At 38.8% G+C, this 18,637-nt stretch overlaps 1 protein-coding gene across 17 annotated transcripts in view; it reads right to left on the bottom strand.

Moving 5' to 3' along the window:
* Positions 1-18,637, bottom strand: part of ERC1 (ELKS/RAB6-interacting/CAST family member 1) — a 308,860-nt gene that overhangs the window by 161,714 nt on the left and 128,509 nt on the right. For all 17 annotated transcript variants that reach the window (XR_013944890.1, XR_013944891.1, XR_013944892.1 and 14 more), the window contains one exon: positions 14,597-14,790. Coding sequence is in view for 13 of the 17 variants with exons in the window: in XM_080576070.1 (XP_080432196.1) it covers positions 14,597-14,790 (194 nt within the window). In the remaining 4 variants the exon portion in view is untranslated. The remainder of the gene's footprint in view (positions 1-14,596; positions 14,791-18,637) is intronic.

Here is an 18,637-nt window from a genome sequence, read left to right as displayed (position 1 = left end):
AATTTTCCTGTTGTCCTTAGAAGAGTATTTTCATTGTGTTTCTGGCCAGCAGGGATTTTGTTGTTCCAAGAGCAGTCACTCCAAATATTCCCTTACACTCCACATTTATTTTAACAAATACAGGAAAGCCGCAGCAACTAGCCATCATAGCAATCAATTAAAAATATGTATCAATAATAAAACCACTAAGAAACTATGTGGACTATGTGGATCCTAACACTTGGCCACCTCAAACTGCAGTCATATCTTCTTTAGACTTATTTTATGTATTTTACGATATGTTCTGAATCAGAAAAAAAAAATCACCAAACACCCTAAATCCTTCTCCTCTTCACCACAAATTCCAATATAGGTGCAGATTTGATAAAAGCCTATAGGCTATAGTATTGAAGCCGAAATATCTTTGACAGATGGCTTTTATAATATTTAGGACTCCATCAGCCAAACACAGCACATCAAACTCCATTCACAGGGGCAACCAGCAAACACAAACTACCGTACTACTCATGCAAGAAAAAACATGGTATCTATTTCAGATGAGAGTGCTCACAGGGCAGAAAAGCTTCCTGGCAGTTCTGTTCTCAGGGAACTGAAAAAAGAGGGTCATTCAAGGATGGTCCTCCTTTCAACAGAAAGTACAAGTATGCCAGTACAACACACTAAAAACAGAAGGTATTGATGGACAACAGCATGATTAACTTCCAATCTTTTTCCAGTTTGTGGGAGGAAGGAAAATGTGCAGCCAAGGCCACAAGCGCAACATCTGTGCCAAACCAAGGTCAAAACACTCACAGTTTAAAGGCGTCAGCAGCATCACGCCATCGTGGGATTCCATTTACCACCACATTTTTCACAGTGTTAATCAGGAATAGAAAAGCTGGACATTGGTCAGTAACTCAGAACTTTAGGCTTTAAAGCAGAGGCTTTCTGGGCAAAGACACTGCCTGAAATAATTGTAGTCATTCTCTCATCCAGAGTCATGGATGCTTTCAACCAAACAAACTTTGTCAGCAAAGACAAGAATCCAAAATGGTTTTTTTGAGTGTTTTAAAGGTAACTAGGGGTTATTAGGTCATGCATGCTCACTTACTGTATTACATAGGTCATAGAAGTTTGTTCCCAGCTATACCTCTATTGAAATTCTGAATCTACGTTTAATGGCTGCTTTAAAACAAAGAAGCAAAAATTTCAGTCATGGCTACAAGACTTCAAAACGTTGTCTCTTGATAGTTGTTTTTGTTTTGTTTTGGTTTTGGTTTTTTTTTTAGTAGCTTATAAATTTGTTGAAGGCACAAAGTGATCTTGCTAATTTATGTATCACCTTTAATTTCATTCTGATGGCACAACACACTGAATATGCAACAATTATAGTATCATAGTTTCTAAAATTTCAGTTTCTATTCTGAAACTGCACCAAAACTAGTTCTGCAACAACACTACAAGGTTTCAGACACAGATGCAATGGTAAAAATTCAACAGTTAAGGAAGCACACTGAATAGTATTTTAAAGCAACTAGTTTTGCAGTCAACAGCATGTATCACGGCTGAGAATATGGCTGAAGTTCAAGCTTTTTTCTTCTTGACATGACAGATAAAACCATAGATATTTAAATTGTTTTAATCTTTTTTTTTTTAAATCTTCTCCCCCTTCTTCCCTGTGTACTACAACATTGATTTACAGTGGCTTTAATACAAATTTTTCCTTCAAGTACAGATTTCTTCTGAACATCTGCCCTATCCAACCCATTCTCCTACACAGACTTGACCAAATCTCTGATCTTTTATTTTGTGGATCATGCAAATTAATGTGCAATCTTCCGTGAGATCTCAATTTTAGCTTAATAGACAATAGTGTTATAAAAACCGTTATTAAAAATGAATACTGACCTTGATGTGAGACTGAAGGAAGCAGCAAATCCAGGAAGGAGATGCGAAAGAAAAAGAGTTAGAGTTTGTGAAAACAGTGTCCAGAGATAAGGCAGTTCAAGAATTCAGGACAAAACAAGCAGATCTAAATCAGGTAATGACACAAAGACACACAATCCTTCACAAACACAAAGAGCTGCATGTTTTATAGACATCTAATAAAAAAAAAAGGAAACAGAAAACAGAAAAAAGAAGAAAAGGACACTTAGATTACACCATTTCACTCAGAGGCAACTTTCCGTAGACAAAATAGTCTATAAGTCTATAATACACATATGAATTCTTGGAAAAAGGGAAAAAAACAACTGTAGAAAACTTTGGATTTACATCACATCACTAGCAAGTTTCCTTCTTCCAGAATTCTTGCTAACTTTGCAAAAACATCAAAGTTGACTGTCTGAGATGAGCCCTAAGATGTTCCTTAATGCCATCTTCTTCCAAGGGCTTATTTTGTCTCCATAATCAAGAAACATTTATTTTTTTTCCTGCTGATGACCCAGACTTGCCAAAAGGGAACAGAAGGTAAAAAAATACATAAAGTCTTCAAGTCCTGAAGACCTGTCAAAGCTAAAAGTTCATCTTTCTTAATGTTGACATTGAAGTCACCTTTCCAAAAGCAAAAAAGGAATCATCTGCCTCTTCCTACATCGTTCTGTCTCAACTCTCCCACATACGGTGCAATCTAAAAACAATAATGACCAAACGGGCATATCTTTGACAGTTCTCTCCAACATTGTTCAACAGCAGGATTGGACAAACCAAAATGCTGGAGTTCTCTGTAAAACATGAGACCCCATAGGTTCATTATTGCTTCTTTTCATATATATTCAATATCTTTTCATAGGCATCTGCTGTCAATTTCACTGATAACAGCAATGTAAGTCAACAAAGAGCCATAAATACAGATTATTTTATTTTGATTTTAAATTTTATTCTTTTTCTATCACCAAAAGAGAAAAAAAGTAAATGTCCTGCTGCCCAAAACATCAATCTGACTTCTACAGCACATGTTGTGCTTTGTCGATGGACAGATTTCTCTTTATAAAGGCCTAAAGGTAGGCTATTGTCTGGAGAAAATATTTCTATAGAACAGTCTAGTTGCTATATGCCTTATTATTCTGACTACAAGGAACTATGTAAATGGAATTTAAAGTCCTTACCTCTGGCATAAATTTTACAATCAGCTATGTTGGATATTGAATTTGTACAAGCAGCAGTTTCAAAGTGAATTGTTGGTCTATAACAGATAAACTAGCGTAAAGATGTATTTCTTAGGCTTTTAAATTCATATTCTTCATATGAGTTCTTCCAGGATCGCTGTTTTAAAGGCTGTGTTATTTGGGGACTTCAGGAAAGATGAGACTTGGAAAATGCCAAATACCACATACTCAGTGTTTGATCTTGAAGTAAGTCATAATGTTCCAAAAGCCTCAGTTAATTTATATAGAAAATGGTGCAACTGTAATTCTGACTAAAATCCAAGGTTATACTCTCTAAGCTGAACTACAGAACTGTGGCTGGTCAACTAGATTTATCAAAAGGGAACAGAAAAGTGAAAACAATGGCTTGGCTAGATGTGGGACTAAATAAGAAAGGAAAAAAAAAAGTTTCTCTCTTTTTATAGCTGTTATTGAATCCAGATTATGAAAGTTTAAGAATTCTCATTTGTGTTACAAGGACACTTTGTAGTTACTGTTTCCATTACGATGATATTATGATATTGTTTCTTCAAAATAACAGCGGAAAAAACTATAGGATAAAATCCAGGATAGTTCTGCAGTATTTGAATGAACCGCAATGTTCTTTCAACTGGCATTAAAAGGTAGTATCTTTTGTTGGCATAAGATGAAGGCAAAACAGTGTCTGAAAAGCTGTGCTGAGGTCACTTTCAATTTTCTCCACAGTACAGAAATATTATTTAGCCAGCTGCACAGGATTTGAATGGAGAATAATTATTGCTACATCTTCATTTTGCTATGGAATAAATTATTTCTTAGTAAGAAAAATACATTTTGTGTTATCACTAGTCCCTTTTTCATGCTTTTATAAGGGTTCAAAATATTAAAAAAATATATGAAATAGGATTTTAGGATAATCGCAATATTTATCCAAACAGAAACGAGGAATGTGTAAGTTGCCTTTGAAAGCACATTACAATTAGAAATAAATCTGGAACTGTGCTGGCACTCAAACTAACAATGAGGCAGAGAGCTACAGTCGCCAACAATATATTAGGAAAGTGAAGGGCGATCTGCAGCAGACCAGGGGAGCCCCCAGTGCAGGGGCCACATCAGTGAAATTGATCAGCACAGCACAGAAAGCACCTGCCCCACGGAAGCAGCCCAAGCAAGCAGACCCAACACAGGGTGAAACACACTCATGACACGGCGAAGAAATACTTTTTTGGTTTGCACTATTTCACTCTGAACAGGAACACACACTTGCAGCATTCCTTACAAGATCCAGCAGCAGCTCTTCAGCCCAGCCCCATTAATTGTGTACCCTGATGCAATTGTCACACCGGGAGACAATACATCAAATGATAGTCTCAGAGAAATCCATTTTCTTTTAAGATGCTAACTGATTAATCTTAAAGATATAGCCAATTTAAATACAATTTCTGGGCACAGACCAAAAGATGGTGAGGTGTGAATATTCTGTATTTTAATTAATGTATATATTTGAAAAGCTGTTTATCATGCTAGCTATAATTTTTTCCTCATGCTTGTATATAATAAAGAGTGGAATAGGTCTGCCACGTTAATCTCAGATGTACTTAGGGAGATGTTTATGTAATGATTTCTAGTCAACCTTTGAATTCTACTTGCTTGACAGTGAGTGATTGTGTACATTTACTACTTCGTATTTCCTTCAAAGTAATCTGACAGTGAATACACACTTGATTTTCCTTGTGTCAGTTGGAAGTAGAAAGGCCATTTATGCTTTACCACTTCTGAAACCTTTTCTTGGTAAAAAAGAATGATGGCTGGTCTTTTCCTTTCTTTTTAGCTGATATTTAGAGGGATGGAGAAGAGATGCAAAGAGGTTTTTTTTGCACACACATGAGCACAAACATGAGCTCGGGTGTCCATGAACAACCAACATTATTTCATTGGCACAGTGATGATTACCGGGTTTTCTTTTTGCTTTTACTGTGCTCCAAGACAACGTGAGGATTTATCACTTTTATCCTTACTGTGTCAGTTGTACAAAAAGGAAGATATATATATATTATTTTTTTTTACTCTTTACATATTAGGATTGTGTGTATGGGTACCCTCAGATTGCTTAAAGATGTTGACATAAACAATTAAAGACAGCTTTTAAAGAGGCATAGCCAAGGCAGGTAACAATGAAATACCGATACGCAAACTAGGTTCATTATTTACATAATTTTCTTTCTCTCCTGATTTTATAATTATTTTAATTATATCATAGTTCTTACACTCCACTGATCTACCAGTTGTGTTGGGAGATATTTGCTAAATAAAACCCATCACTGGTATAACGCAGGCATCATCAGATGACAACTCCTATATTCATTACAGTTAATAGATTTGGGCAGGAGAGGGAATGCTTGATAACAACCCTGACTTAATGATAAAAACAATCAGAACTTTAACACTACAGTAAAGCTGGCAGAAATAGAAGCTTTCTAAAAAGCTCACAATGGTTATGCTTCTCCCTAGTTACAAGTATTGCTCTAGCATAAGGTCCTTCTTGGACGACACAAGATAAGATGCTTAGTCTGGGAAGACCAGATTAACCAATGCTTTCAGACTATTGCTGAGTGTAATGGAGGATACAGCCTGCACACAGCTCTGTAGAAACGAATCACTGTTGAATAGTGTCATTCCTGCCTGCCTGAACATGGAATTTCATGCTTGAACACCAGATTAGGAGGTTCAGTGATGGGGTACCACAGCAAGCTCATTCAGCCACAGCCTGCACCAGCTCTGACTTCCTGACGTGCCAAGAGCTGGACTATTTGGGGTTCTGTGGCTGTGTGTGTTTTTTTTAAACAGCTGTTTCTGTAGTAACACAAAGTTTCAGTTTCCCACAAAACAAAGGAAAAGGGAGAGAATGGGAAATAAAAGACAGCTAAATAAAGAACAAATGAAAAAAGGCTATACCATTATAAGAAAAAGGTGAGGATGGATTGAGGAGTCACCATAAAATCATTACAAGGGCTTCTTTATCTGATCCTCTCTACAGATGGATTTACAGTTGCTGGCAATATCTCTCATCTTTTCTTAGAAGTAGGTTTCAAAAGTCATTTCAGTGTTGATCTTAAAGCACCTTAACAAAGGTTGACTTTCCAAACGCAGACATGTGCCTTCTAAAAATCAGAATAATTTCAAATATCTAAACTTAAATACCAATGAGTAAAAGTGTATGTGTCTTGTATTCTTATCTGGTTACAGCAGTTATGGTGTTATAAAATCTATAATTTTTTCCCCTGTGAAACACCACGTGGGACTTCATGCCTAATGTTCATTTTGTACAATTTAAAAACAAGACTAAAAAGAAAGGATTTCTTCATTTCCAAACTTGGAAATCATGAAAATCTTTACTTTCAATATATTTGTGTGGTCACTGATGGAGCTGGACTAGTTATGGGCCTAATCACTCTTTACAAGACCTTGTTCTCAAGTGCTTGTCAGGTATTAACAAATTCTGCTGAAATTTTCCATGAGAGGTGTCAGCCTCACTCTATTTTTTGGGGGGACAATTACAGCTGTGCCCTTTACACACCAAAGGCAGCATTCTTGTGGAAAAACATGTTCATGTGGTTAAAGACCGTGTCACTTCACTGTGATATATCAGCTGCCAAAGGAGGTGAATTAATGTTACATGGCAATCTTCAATTCGGAATGTCTGAAATTTTGAGTGATTAAACTTAGAAACTTAATATTCACTTAATCTAGTGATTTTTGAAGGGAAGCAGATGAAAATCTTTAAATTTTGAAGGAGGTGAAGAAAAAGAGAGAAAAAAAAGTATGCACATGCATGCATCTGAAAAAATAATTAACAACAGAGAATTCTGCTTTGTATTCATACCATGCAACCATGATATAAAAATACTCAATTTGCCTTTATAATTTAAAATACCCAAATGGACTAAAGTGTTTTAAATTGATACTTAATTATTTCATTTTTTCCTATGCCCAAATAAGAGTTCACATTATTTTTGGATGACTTTAATGAGTCTTCCCTTATTATAATACAGAATTACAGATATACCATCTCTCAAGATTAAATTTAACTGTGATGATTATGAGTTTATAAATACCTTTTTGTTCTTTAATTTGACATCATCCCTTTCACTTCAAATTCCTTATATACCCTGATGCAGTTCTTGTTTATAAATTCTCTTTTAAAATTCTTTTTAAAATGCACAGAAGCATCCAACTTGAAAACCCTGAACAATTATTGCAAGATAAGAGCAGTGGTTTGAAAATATGTATTTCAACTTCAAATTGTTGACTTAAGATAAGCTTAGGGCACAATTTACTACTATAGTTTTCTTTATACTAGTCTAAAAATGATAAATCTGATGAAACATGCAGTTAATTTCTCTCCTCCTCTACCTTCCACAGATGCAAACTTATTGCCATCTTATAGACAGAGTAAGATACTTCCTTCTACTGTCCATGTTTTTCAGCATTCCTTCTGTATCACCCTATATTTTTGAACCTTTTGTTCTTTCTTGAGAAGAAATATTTAAGATGAGGAGTATCTTTTAGCTTCAAAAAAGCTATACGTATCAAAAGTTTGAAGGTTTCTTCTTGAACAAGGCATCCTTAGATTCTTTCTAGAAAAACTCACCAAAATCTCTCCCTTAAAAGTCATCATCTTCAGCTGTCCTTAATGGGACTGCTGGTACTCCCAAGGTGGGCACTGTCTTCTTTTGGTCCCCAGTCAAAATCAAGTTTCCTTCAGAAAAGAAGTGGTAGTGCCCTATGGGCTTACAAGGACGACCTATCCAATACAGTGAGCATACCAATTTAAAATCAGGTTAAAGTCTGTAACTGGTATCAGGACTTACATACATACTCTCTCACTGCTTACTTCTGAAGCAACATCTACATATGTATTTACTGCTGCCTCTTAAGTACGTACTTTTTTTTTTCCTCTGTACAGGACAGAAAACACAATAAAACTTAAGAATGAGGCAATACTGACCTCTATCAATGACACATTTTAGAGCACTTGAGTTTTAGCTGGTTAGCAGAACTGATAGCAGAGATTAGAACCAAAGGTAAAGTAAAACACAGCAGAAAATTAGACTAAAAAGTACCAGTTTCTACAGAGTTTAAATCAAGAATAGCAGCAACCCTGCTTTGGACTGTGGTCATAACCACCGTGGCAGGACTTGAACGCAGAGACTGTTAGAGCTTGTATTTGACATAACTAGTTCCTGTTTAATCTAAGAAAACAAGCGTAATTGCAGCAGCCCCAAACAGCAGCAGCAGCAGCAGCCAGCAGTGCCATTCCACCCCGTACGGAACAGTAGCCTTACAGAGCACTCACTTTCCCAGGAAGTCCCACACAAACCCCCCTACGTGTTGCGGTGCAGGGACCGACACCTGGTAGGGAGGGTGCAATTTGCGGGAGGCGTGCTTTCTGAGAAAAGGCATAGTCAAAAAAACCCCCACACGTACAAAACAAAACAACTCGTGGAACCAGGATGTGACAATATAATGGAAAGAAAAAGTGAGGAAGAAAACAAGACACAAAATGAAAAGTTACAGAGAGACGGGAGATTATGGAATGGCAATACAAAAAGCAAACAGTTCATTAGAAAAAAAGTGAATAACCAGACAGCTACAAAACCTCTACACCACCACAACTGGGACAAAACCAAAACTTTTAGGACTGTTCACCCATAGAAGAAATGGAAATTTATGGCCCACCCCCCATAAAAAAAGCAAAATCCTGCTCACAGAGACTATAAATTAGTGAGTTTGTACTCTAAATCTGATGTTGATTCCAAAGTGTTTTTCAAAAGTTTGCATAGCATGCACCACATTTAATACATTATTTTTGGAAATCTTCCCTCCCATTCACAGTTGAAAGACAAAGTCCCCCACCCAGTAATTGTAACAGTTAATAAAGAGTGGAAGCATTTCCCCCTTTTTTTTTTTTTTTATCTGAACTAAAGGGAGTTTTACAATCATTGAAAAGGCTTATAATGACAGTCTTCTGCTTTCCATTTCATCTTCCTCTCCTCCTACCTTTTCTCCTTTTGTTTCACTGTACATACCTCTCTAACAGGTGATTCATTTCTTCTCTTCTATGGACAAAACCATGTTATTATTTCTCTTCTCCTCCTAGTCCAGTTGTCACATATAACTAGCATAAGGAAAAACTCCAGGGAGAGACTGTCTCTTTTGAAAAATCCCATTTTCAGTAGTACAGTTACTCTCTGAATGCGACTTATTTCTTCTCATGTTGCCCTACATAGCATAATAACAGTTCCTAACAGACACAGCTATATTCACTCGTTTGCTGACAAATGCTTCTGCAAGCATCGAAGTTCTTATTCACACAGAAGAGTTTGAACAGCTGTAGAGGCATTAGAAGTCATGATTTCTAGCTTACTCTGCATGGACTGGTTTAGGAAGGACTCTTACAAGGCAACATTATCAATTCTTTTCAAGAAACCAAGACTGTAGCTCTAGAACTTCCTCATAACGTGCCTGGATATATCTGTTTAGCATGTTTAGCAAAATAATGTATAAACAAACATGGTAAACACCTATATTATACCTATACATATATATATATATAAACAACTATATATTTAATAGGCATGTTAAAATCTCTGCTTTATGTAAAAACTCACAAGTAGAAAGCAAGATTTCAGAGAATAGAGATGGGAGGGCAACTGGAAAGAACTAAGGCAAAATAGAAAGCTCAGCAATTTTTCAGAAGATGAGAATGTACTAGTCACTACAAAGTATCTGAAATCTTGATATTGTTTTCCCCATAGTGTGACTACACTGCAGTTCCACCTGAAAGATCATTGTTATTTTGTTAATTCACCACACTAACAATATGTACCTCGGGTCTCCAGATCTTGAGGACCCTTTCCATTCCCACTTACAGTGGTTAATCCTAATGGCTCAGGAGCAGTCTGTCCCCACGTGCCCAAAGACAAACCAGCGCGGAAGAAGACTGGCCTGGCTGAACAGAGAGTTGGGGCTTGAGCTTAGGAGAAAAAAGAGGGTTTATAATCTTTGGAAAAGGGGGCAGGCCACTCAGGAGGACTATAAGGATGTTGTGAGGCTGTGCAGGGACAAAATTAGAAAGGCCAAAGCTCATCTGGAGCTCAATCTGGCTACTGCCATTAAAGATAACAAAAAATGTTTTTATAAATACATCAACACAAAAAGGAGGACTAAGGAGAATCTCCAGCCTTTACTGGATGCAGGGGGAAATTTAGTTACAAGAGATGAGGAAAAGGCTGAGGTGCTTAATGCCTTCTTTGCATCAGTCTTTAGCGGCAAAACCAGTTGTTCTGTGGATACCCAGTACCCTGAGCTGGTGGAAGGGGATGGGGAGCAGGATGTGGCCCTCATAATCCACAAGGAAATGGTTGGCGACCTGCTACAGCACTTGGATGTACGCAAGTCGATGGGGCCGGATGGGATCCACCCGAGGGTACTGAGGGAACTGGTGGAGGAGCTGGCCAAGCCACTTTCCATCATTTATCTGCAATCCCGGCTAACAGGGGAGGTCCCAGTCGACTGATGGCTAGCAAATGTGATGCCCATCTACAAGAAGGGCCAGAGGGCAGACCCGGGGAACTATAGGCCTGTTAGTTTGACCTCAGTGCCAGGGAAGCTCATGGAGCAGATTGTCTTGAGTGTCATCACGCGGCACTTGCAGGGTAACCAGGCGATCAGGCCCAGGCAGCATGGGTTTATGAAAGGCAGGTCCTGCCTGACAAACCTGTTCTCCTTCTATGACAAAGTGACACGCTTAGTGGATGAGGGAAAGGCTGTGGATGTGGTCTACCTTGACTTCAGTAAGGCTTTTGACACCGTTTCCCACAACATTCTCCTCAAGAAACTGGCTGCTCGGGGCTTGGACTGGCGTACGCTTTGTTGGGTTAAAAACTGGCTGGATAGCCAGGCCCAAAGAGTTGTGGTGAATGGACTCAAATCCAGTTGGAGGCCGGTCACTAGTGGCGTTCCCCAGGGCTCAGTACTGGGGCCAGTCCTCTTTAATATCTTTATCGATGATCTGGATGAGGGGATTGAGTGCACCCTCAGTAAGTTTGCAGATGACACCAAGTTAGGTGCGTGTGTCGACTTGCTCGAGGGCAGGAAGGCTCTGCAGGAGGATCTGGATAGGCTGGAGCGATGGGCTGAGGCCAACGGTATGAAGTTCAACAAGGACAAGTGCCGGGTCCTGCACCTGGGGCGCAACAACCCCAAGCAGCGCTACAGGCTGGGAGATGAGTGGTTGGAAAGCTGCCTGGCAGAGAAGGACCTGGGAGTACTGGTTGACAGTCGGCTGAATATGAGCCAGCAGTATGCTCAGGTGGCCAAGAAGGCCAACAGCATCCTGGCTTGTATAAGAAGCAGTGTGGCCAGCAGGGCTAGGGAAGTGATTGTCCCCCTGTACTCGGCTCTGGTGAGGCCGCACCTAGAGCACTGTGCTCAGTTTTGGGCCCCTCACTACAAGAAGGACGTCGAGGTGCTTGAGAGAGTCCAGAGAAGGGCGATGAGGCTGGTGAGGGGTCTGGAGAACAAGTCTTACGAGGAGCGGCTGAGGGAGCTGGGCTTGTTCAGCCTGGAGAAGAGGAGGCTCAGGGGCGACCTTATCACTCTCTATAGGTACCTTAAAGGAGGCTGTAGCAAGGTAGGGGTTGGTCTATTCTCCCACGTGCCTGGTGACAGGACGAGGGGGAATGGGCTAAAGTTGCAGCAGAGGAGGTTTAGGTTGGATATTAGGAAGAATGTCTTTACCAAAAGGGTTGTTAGGCATTGGAACGGGCTGCCCAGGGAAGTGGTTGAGTCATCATCCCTGGAGGTCTTTAAAAGACGTTTAGATGTAGAGCTTAGTGATATGGTTTAGTGGAGGACTTGTTATTGTTAGGTCAGAGGTTGGATTAGGTGATCTTGGAGGTCTCTTCCAACCTAGATGATTCTGTGGTTCTGTTAAAGAACATGAATATTTCCAGATTTTTTTTTCCTTGATTTACATGGCTGCAGTAAATCACATGATAACAAAAGCAGTCTCCTCTTTGACATAGCTGAAATACATGTTAAAATTACTAGAAGCAAAATAAAAGAAATATTCTATCTCAGTACTGGCAGGAAAGAAAACAAGCTAAAAAGAGAAGAGGGCACTCAATTTTTTTTTAATAATAGGAGAGATCAGTTGGTAAGAAGGAATGGATAGCACTGAATAGCCGAAGTATTCCACAAAGTTGTTATGGAATGATGTCCAGTCATTTTGGGGTTTTATGCTTTCATTGACATAGCATAAGTTTGGTTTGTGACTGGTAAGCAGCAAGAAACAACCACTGTAGCACAGAAAACTCAATAACTGCTTGGCTGATCTCTGGAATTTCATCTTTTCAAAGAAAAAGGGCCTTTATAACTCTTTAATGACTGGGTGCCAGTGCTTTTATCTGTAAAAGAGAAAAAGGTCTGGCTTTGTTTATCTTCTTTGTTATCATTTTGTAGACTATTAGCTATTTTGATTATAGGCCATTTATATGTATTCATTCAGTTTTTGAAACAGAAAGTCCCAATCTGGACTGGAATTTCAGAATGCTAACATAATTAAAAAAAAATAAACAGTCAGACGTATTAAAAACATGCATAAGAAAATTCTCTTCCTGCCATTCCATTCTCCTCTAGGAATCAGGTTGTAAGGTATGATTAATATTTCCAACTTGCTTTTCCTAGTCAGTAATTCCTTCTGCACACAGAAAGAATTAAAGCACTACGAACAGATTTCTTCCCATACCTTAGTTCTTTTTGATGTTTGTTGCTCCTGACCCCCTCGTCAACTCATAATAATGACATCGGGAATTCAGTGCCTGAGATAGACACCTGTAAGGGACTGAAAAATCCTGCAGAAAAACATGACTTGGAACTACTATTTAGCTTTCTTCAAGGCTATACTTAATGCACCTTCTCTACCAATCTATTGCCCAAATGCTCTGCTGAATACATGATGTATGGAATGGGCTGAAAGTTAAATTATTCAGAAAAAAGGGAAGATTGTTAGGAAGTTCATTATGTTCACTTTTGAGTGTTTGAACTTATACCACAGGTGTAAGAAGTAACAAAACAAGATGATCCTTACAACCACAAAGAGAGAAGAAACCTAGCTGACAAGTTGAACTGCTCTATTACTTTCAGGAAAATAAGAATGCATCCTACAGTGAAAGAGAGAGCTGAGTAAAGCTATTCAGTCCAGTAGTTTCACTGCAGTACAAGCAAATTATTTGAAGTTAGTGGACTCAGAGGATCTTCTACCCACAGGATTTATCACTGAGATTTTCTTGCACAAGATGAAGGAAGAAAAATGAAGGCACACAGCAGATGCTGCAGAAGTTAAAAGAGATATCTAGACTTTCCTGTTAATGCTTTCTCTGAACACAGTGAAAACAACCTCAGATCCCTAGGGTGGACTTCCTATTAGCAGAGCTTCTTAGAACAGAATTTTTCAAATCATTCAGAGGAGCCCATTATTTGACTACCATCAACTCAATGAAAACCATTATCGCCCTCGTGAAGCACCTGAAAAATCTTCTCCTTAATTTCTCTCACCTCTCGGACACTAAATGCAGAGCAGTTAAACAGCAATACGATAAAAATTGGAAAACTATTCTGGCACAAGGCAAATGCAAAGGGGAATAACCAAATTTCCATTTTGCTCTTCTAAGTAAGTGATTCTTTATCATGAATGGTAGAGTAAACACAAAAAAAACCCAGGTATTTCTGCTTAGAAAATCTCTCTCAAACCATTAGAAGGTGGGAAAATAACAGAGAAGAGAATCTGTTTCAGGTCATTCCCAAGATCTATTGGATTGTGATGCAAATGTCATGGAATCATAATACACTACCATTTTTGATTGGGACATTCAAGACTAGAAAAAATATCTCGATATCCTGCCTCCAACACAAAGATTGAAAATGTTTTATTACATTTGGTTTGGACAAAAACAGATCTATTCATTCAGCTTTACATTAGCCAAACTTTACCTGTGTCTCTACCATAACAAAGAGTTTCAATGCCATTTGTCAGAAGAAGGTAACCATCATGAGTTCTTAGAAGTCATTTTTCCTGTTTGATTTTTTGGGGAGGGAGAAACATACCCGAGGAATTTATTAAACAAAATGTATAGATTGTTCTCCAAATACACTACAGCGTTGGCAACTTTTCCTACCATCTCCACTCCCTGACAGCTCTACCTACCCCTCTAGTTCTATCTGTATGAGCTCTGCTTTTGAGCAACTAGTTAAAGAAAGCACCCAGTAAGAGACTTTTTCAATACTAAAATTAAGTACTGAAGCAGAAAAATACTAAAGAAACTTTCCCAAAATAGACACTCCAAGGTTTCTGAGACAAGAAAAATGGAATATGTTATCTCTACCTTTAGGCAGCTCTTTTGTGACTAGTAACTTTATACCATTCTCACCTCTCCAGTTCTGCAATCTTCTTATCCTTATCATTCTTCTCATTTTCCATCTCTTTCAAGATTTCCAGAAGACGATCCACTTCAGCTTGAGCCTTGCCAGATTCTTCCCGATACCGTGTTACCTCCCGTTCCAGCTGCTGCATACGATCACTCAGCTCTGGACTGGCCCTCGCCTCAAGAGTTGCCTCATGTGCCTGTGAGAAAAAGGGTCAGGAAAAACACTTTACTCACCCACATATTTTACAGATACTATAAGGACTGCAAAACTATATCTACTTCAAAATGAGAAGATTAATTATTAAAGAGAAATGAGCATAGTGTGCATACACCACTTTAAGTATGGGAAAATACTCTCCAGGGAGAGAAAAGTTCAGAAATGTTTAAAAATTATATATATAGTTTAAAAGTTTTAAGTGATTTTTAACTGAAACAGAACTGACCAAAAAAAAAAAAAAGTAAAAATATGAAAAACATTAAATCTCTTTGAAAGGAAGGAAAAAGAAAATTCCTAAAATACACTTCTAAAACAGTGATATAACCACAGAATTAGATATCTGAGATATTTTTAAGCTGGATAATCTAGAAAACCAAATCACAGGTTAATAGCTTCCAATTAATAAATCTGTATGTGAAATTTCAGATAGATTTGCACAGACAGTGCTCTTGAACCGATGCCCTTGTTAGTTATCTCAGAAATATAGATTAATATGAACATGGCTACATAATGAAATTATCTTTGACTAGTTGTTTAGGAAGCATGTTTTAAAATCAGACTATGAGGACAAGAAGCATCAGAGGACTGAGGATAAAATGGCTCCAACTAAGACCCTTTCAATTAATTAATTAAATTATTTTAAGTGGCCTGATTTGTTGTAAAAATGGCTAATTTATTAGTAAAATCAATTCAATGGTTCCCACACATAGCAAAGACAAAAGAAAGGCAGTATTTATGCTTGAGTTTAAACTAGCAGACTGAGGACTATCTTTTCAGGGTCCTAAGGGTAGTTGTCATCTTGCATCAGGAGAGCAGGGCAAACCATACCTTTGTAAGACATTCTCTCCCTCCCCCTATGCCTGTGGATCTTGAGCTGCTATTTGATATTAATCAAAGCTACTTCAGAACTGCTCAAATTTGCTTTAGTGAATAGCAGGTTTGGCGGAGCTATTCCGCCAACCAAGACTGCCTGTGAACTCAAGGCCTTTCTTTTCCCTGGAACAAACCTACAACAGAACATAAAACTATTGACCTTTCCCCCTGTTGTGCAGCTTGGAAATTTATTTTACAAGCTGCAAATGTTCTGCTCCAAAGCACAGTAAGACTAGATCCAACAGGACAGGACTCTGTTACTTTTAAAGGCAACGGGACAGAACTGCAGCAAAATAAACCTCTGGGTTTAAGCTGCTGCTTCCCTAGAACCAACCAACAGCAAAGACACACTTGGAGAAAGCAGTTTAGTTATTCAGCAAAATGAGACTGAATGAAAATACCTATTCACTGACCTCAGCATTTTAACCTTGGAATCTCCTGTTTTTAATTAAATCTGTTAAAGCCCACACCCTATTCTAGTGAAATTCTACTCAATCTCAGAGCAGAGTGTTCCAGGACAGAAGCATGCCTCAATGCTGTTCTTTACTGGGAGCGTGAGATGGATCTGAGTTTCCCAAATACTGGAACACAGAATCACAGAATCATCTCGGTTGGAAGAGACCTCCAAGATCACCTAGTCCAGCCTCTGACCTAACAATAACAAGTCCTCCACTAAACCATATCACTAAGCTCTACATCTAAACGTCTTTTAACGACCTCCAGGGATGGTGACTCAACCACTTCCCTGGGCAGCCCATTCCAATGCCTAACAACCCTTTCGGTAAAGAAGTTCTTCCTAATATCCAACCTAAACCTCCTCTGGTGCAACTTTAGCCCATTCCCCCTCATCCTGTCACCAGGCACATGGGAGAATAGACCAACCCCTACCTTGCTACAGCCTCCTTTAAGGTACCTATAGAGAGCGATAAGTTTGCCCCTGAGCCTCCTCTTCTCCTGACTAAGCAATCCCAGCTCCCTCAGCTGCTCCTCATAAGACTTGTTCTCCAGACCCTTCATCAGCTTCGTTGCCCTTCTTTGGAAAGGGCACACTCCAGCACCTCGATGTCCTTCCTGTAGCAAGGGGCCCAAAACTGAACACAGTACTTGAGGTGCGGCCTCACCGGAGCCGAGGAGTGCCAGAGCACTTCACGTTCCAGAGCCTTGGCCATGCAGCAGCCTGCCTGAGGGCCTATGCTAAACAGTTTTGGGTTTGTTTTATTTGAAGCAGGAGTTCCAGAAAACTGGATAACCTGCACAGTATTTTATCCTAGAACAAAATGCCTGACCACTACCAGGTCTCTGGGGCTGGGATCTCCGCAGGACTGCCCAACAACCACAGATCCTGGAAGAACAGAGCCCTTTCTGGAGGCCGTGTGTTTAGGCTCCCCACTTCTGAGAGACTTCCATGTCAAACCTCCCCACTCCTCTGTCACTGAGCTGTAAGTTTGAAAATCCTCCTTCTGAGCTGCTGAGCCAGCTCCAGCTCCAAGTGCGTGAGCCTGAGAACTTTGTGAAACCTTTTGGAGTTACGGCTGCCTACGTTTCCACATTCCTTACCGCCAAATAAGCAGTTTGAATTAGAGCGCACTTTCCAAGGGTTCATGAGGCAAGTGGAAGTCTAAATAACGTGTTGCCAACACAATGTTGAGGCTGGGAAGACCTTGCAGCAATGAGACAGACAAGTGCATCAGTTTCACTGAACAGCCACAGGCATCAGGGAACATACTTTGTTTTTGAAAGAGTATCGTTGAGTGTTCCTGAAATGTGTTATCAGAAGAAAACGCACGAAATCTGAAATGTTTGATCTCATTTCCTTTTCAATTATACCTACATTTCAAACAAAAACTCCATCATTCTCTCCCACTTGCTGGTTTGCAGGAACTGGGAATACTGTTTTTGAGGAGTGTCTGTAAATCTATTGGAGGCATCTATTTTTTCCTAAGAGACACTGTGTATAGAGTTAAGTCTGGTTTTTCACCAGAGGCACAGCCTGAATTCTTCTATACTGGATTTGGGTATGTTCCCAACATCTCAAATTGTTTGTTTTAACAAATACTCCTCCAGGTTCTTTAAAGTCATCCAAAATACATACTCAGACAGTCAAGAACGGTGTTAGTTTTTGTGTCTTTTTTTGTTGTTGTTGTTTTGTTTTTGTTTTTAATAAAAAAGCAAAGCTAGGCTGTTAGCATGGATTACAGAGTTCTCTAATTCCAAAGAAGTTTTAAGACCTAATGCAATTCTACAGTCAAGACAGTTCTGATTTATATTACTCCATGCTAATAAAAGCATCTCCACAACAACCCAAGAGACACTACCGAGAAGAGGAAATCAATTTTATTTTTTTAGAAAATTAGCCCACAGCTCAGCGTGTCTGGTTCTTATAGAACGAAAGAGCTATTTACACGACATAAATTATTAGTTAAGACAAGTAACACATGTTATTTGTATATAATGCACATAAGTATGGATACTTTCACCTAACACAAAGAGAATGTTATGTGATATGGTGTAAACTGGAAACCACTTCCTGAGCTGTGAATTACTGACTGAGTGACTTTGGTCCATTTTGTGGCTTATGTACAAAATACGTGTTACATGACCATATTTACAATCCTACTGGATCATTTATTGTATAGGAGAGAAAACCAATGCATTTAGAGGTTTCCCACAAACTCGCATCAAGATCTGAAACAGATGAAATTGGCTGCCTTCCCAGTGTAACATAGTGTGAAATAATTCAGCAGTATATTAAAAAAAAAAAAAAAGAAAAGTTGAACAGAAATAATGAATTCCTATATTCATAGTGGGAAAAAAAAATCTAAAATCATACACAAAAAACTTCCCCTGCCCACCAAAGGTACAAAAATTCCAAATACCATTTTCAAAACAGAATAGATATGTAAAGTGCCAAATGAACTAAGACAGTTTCTGCTGTATTAAGAGACCATAAAAAG

The sequence above is a fragment of the Anser brachyrhynchus genome (assembly GCF_964034855.1).
Source record: "Anser brachyrhynchus genome assembly, chromosome: 1".
Taxonomy (NCBI): domain Eukaryota; kingdom Metazoa; phylum Chordata; class Aves; order Anseriformes; family Anatidae; genus Anser; species Anser brachyrhynchus.
This window is presented reverse-complemented; position numbering and strand designations above follow the sequence as displayed.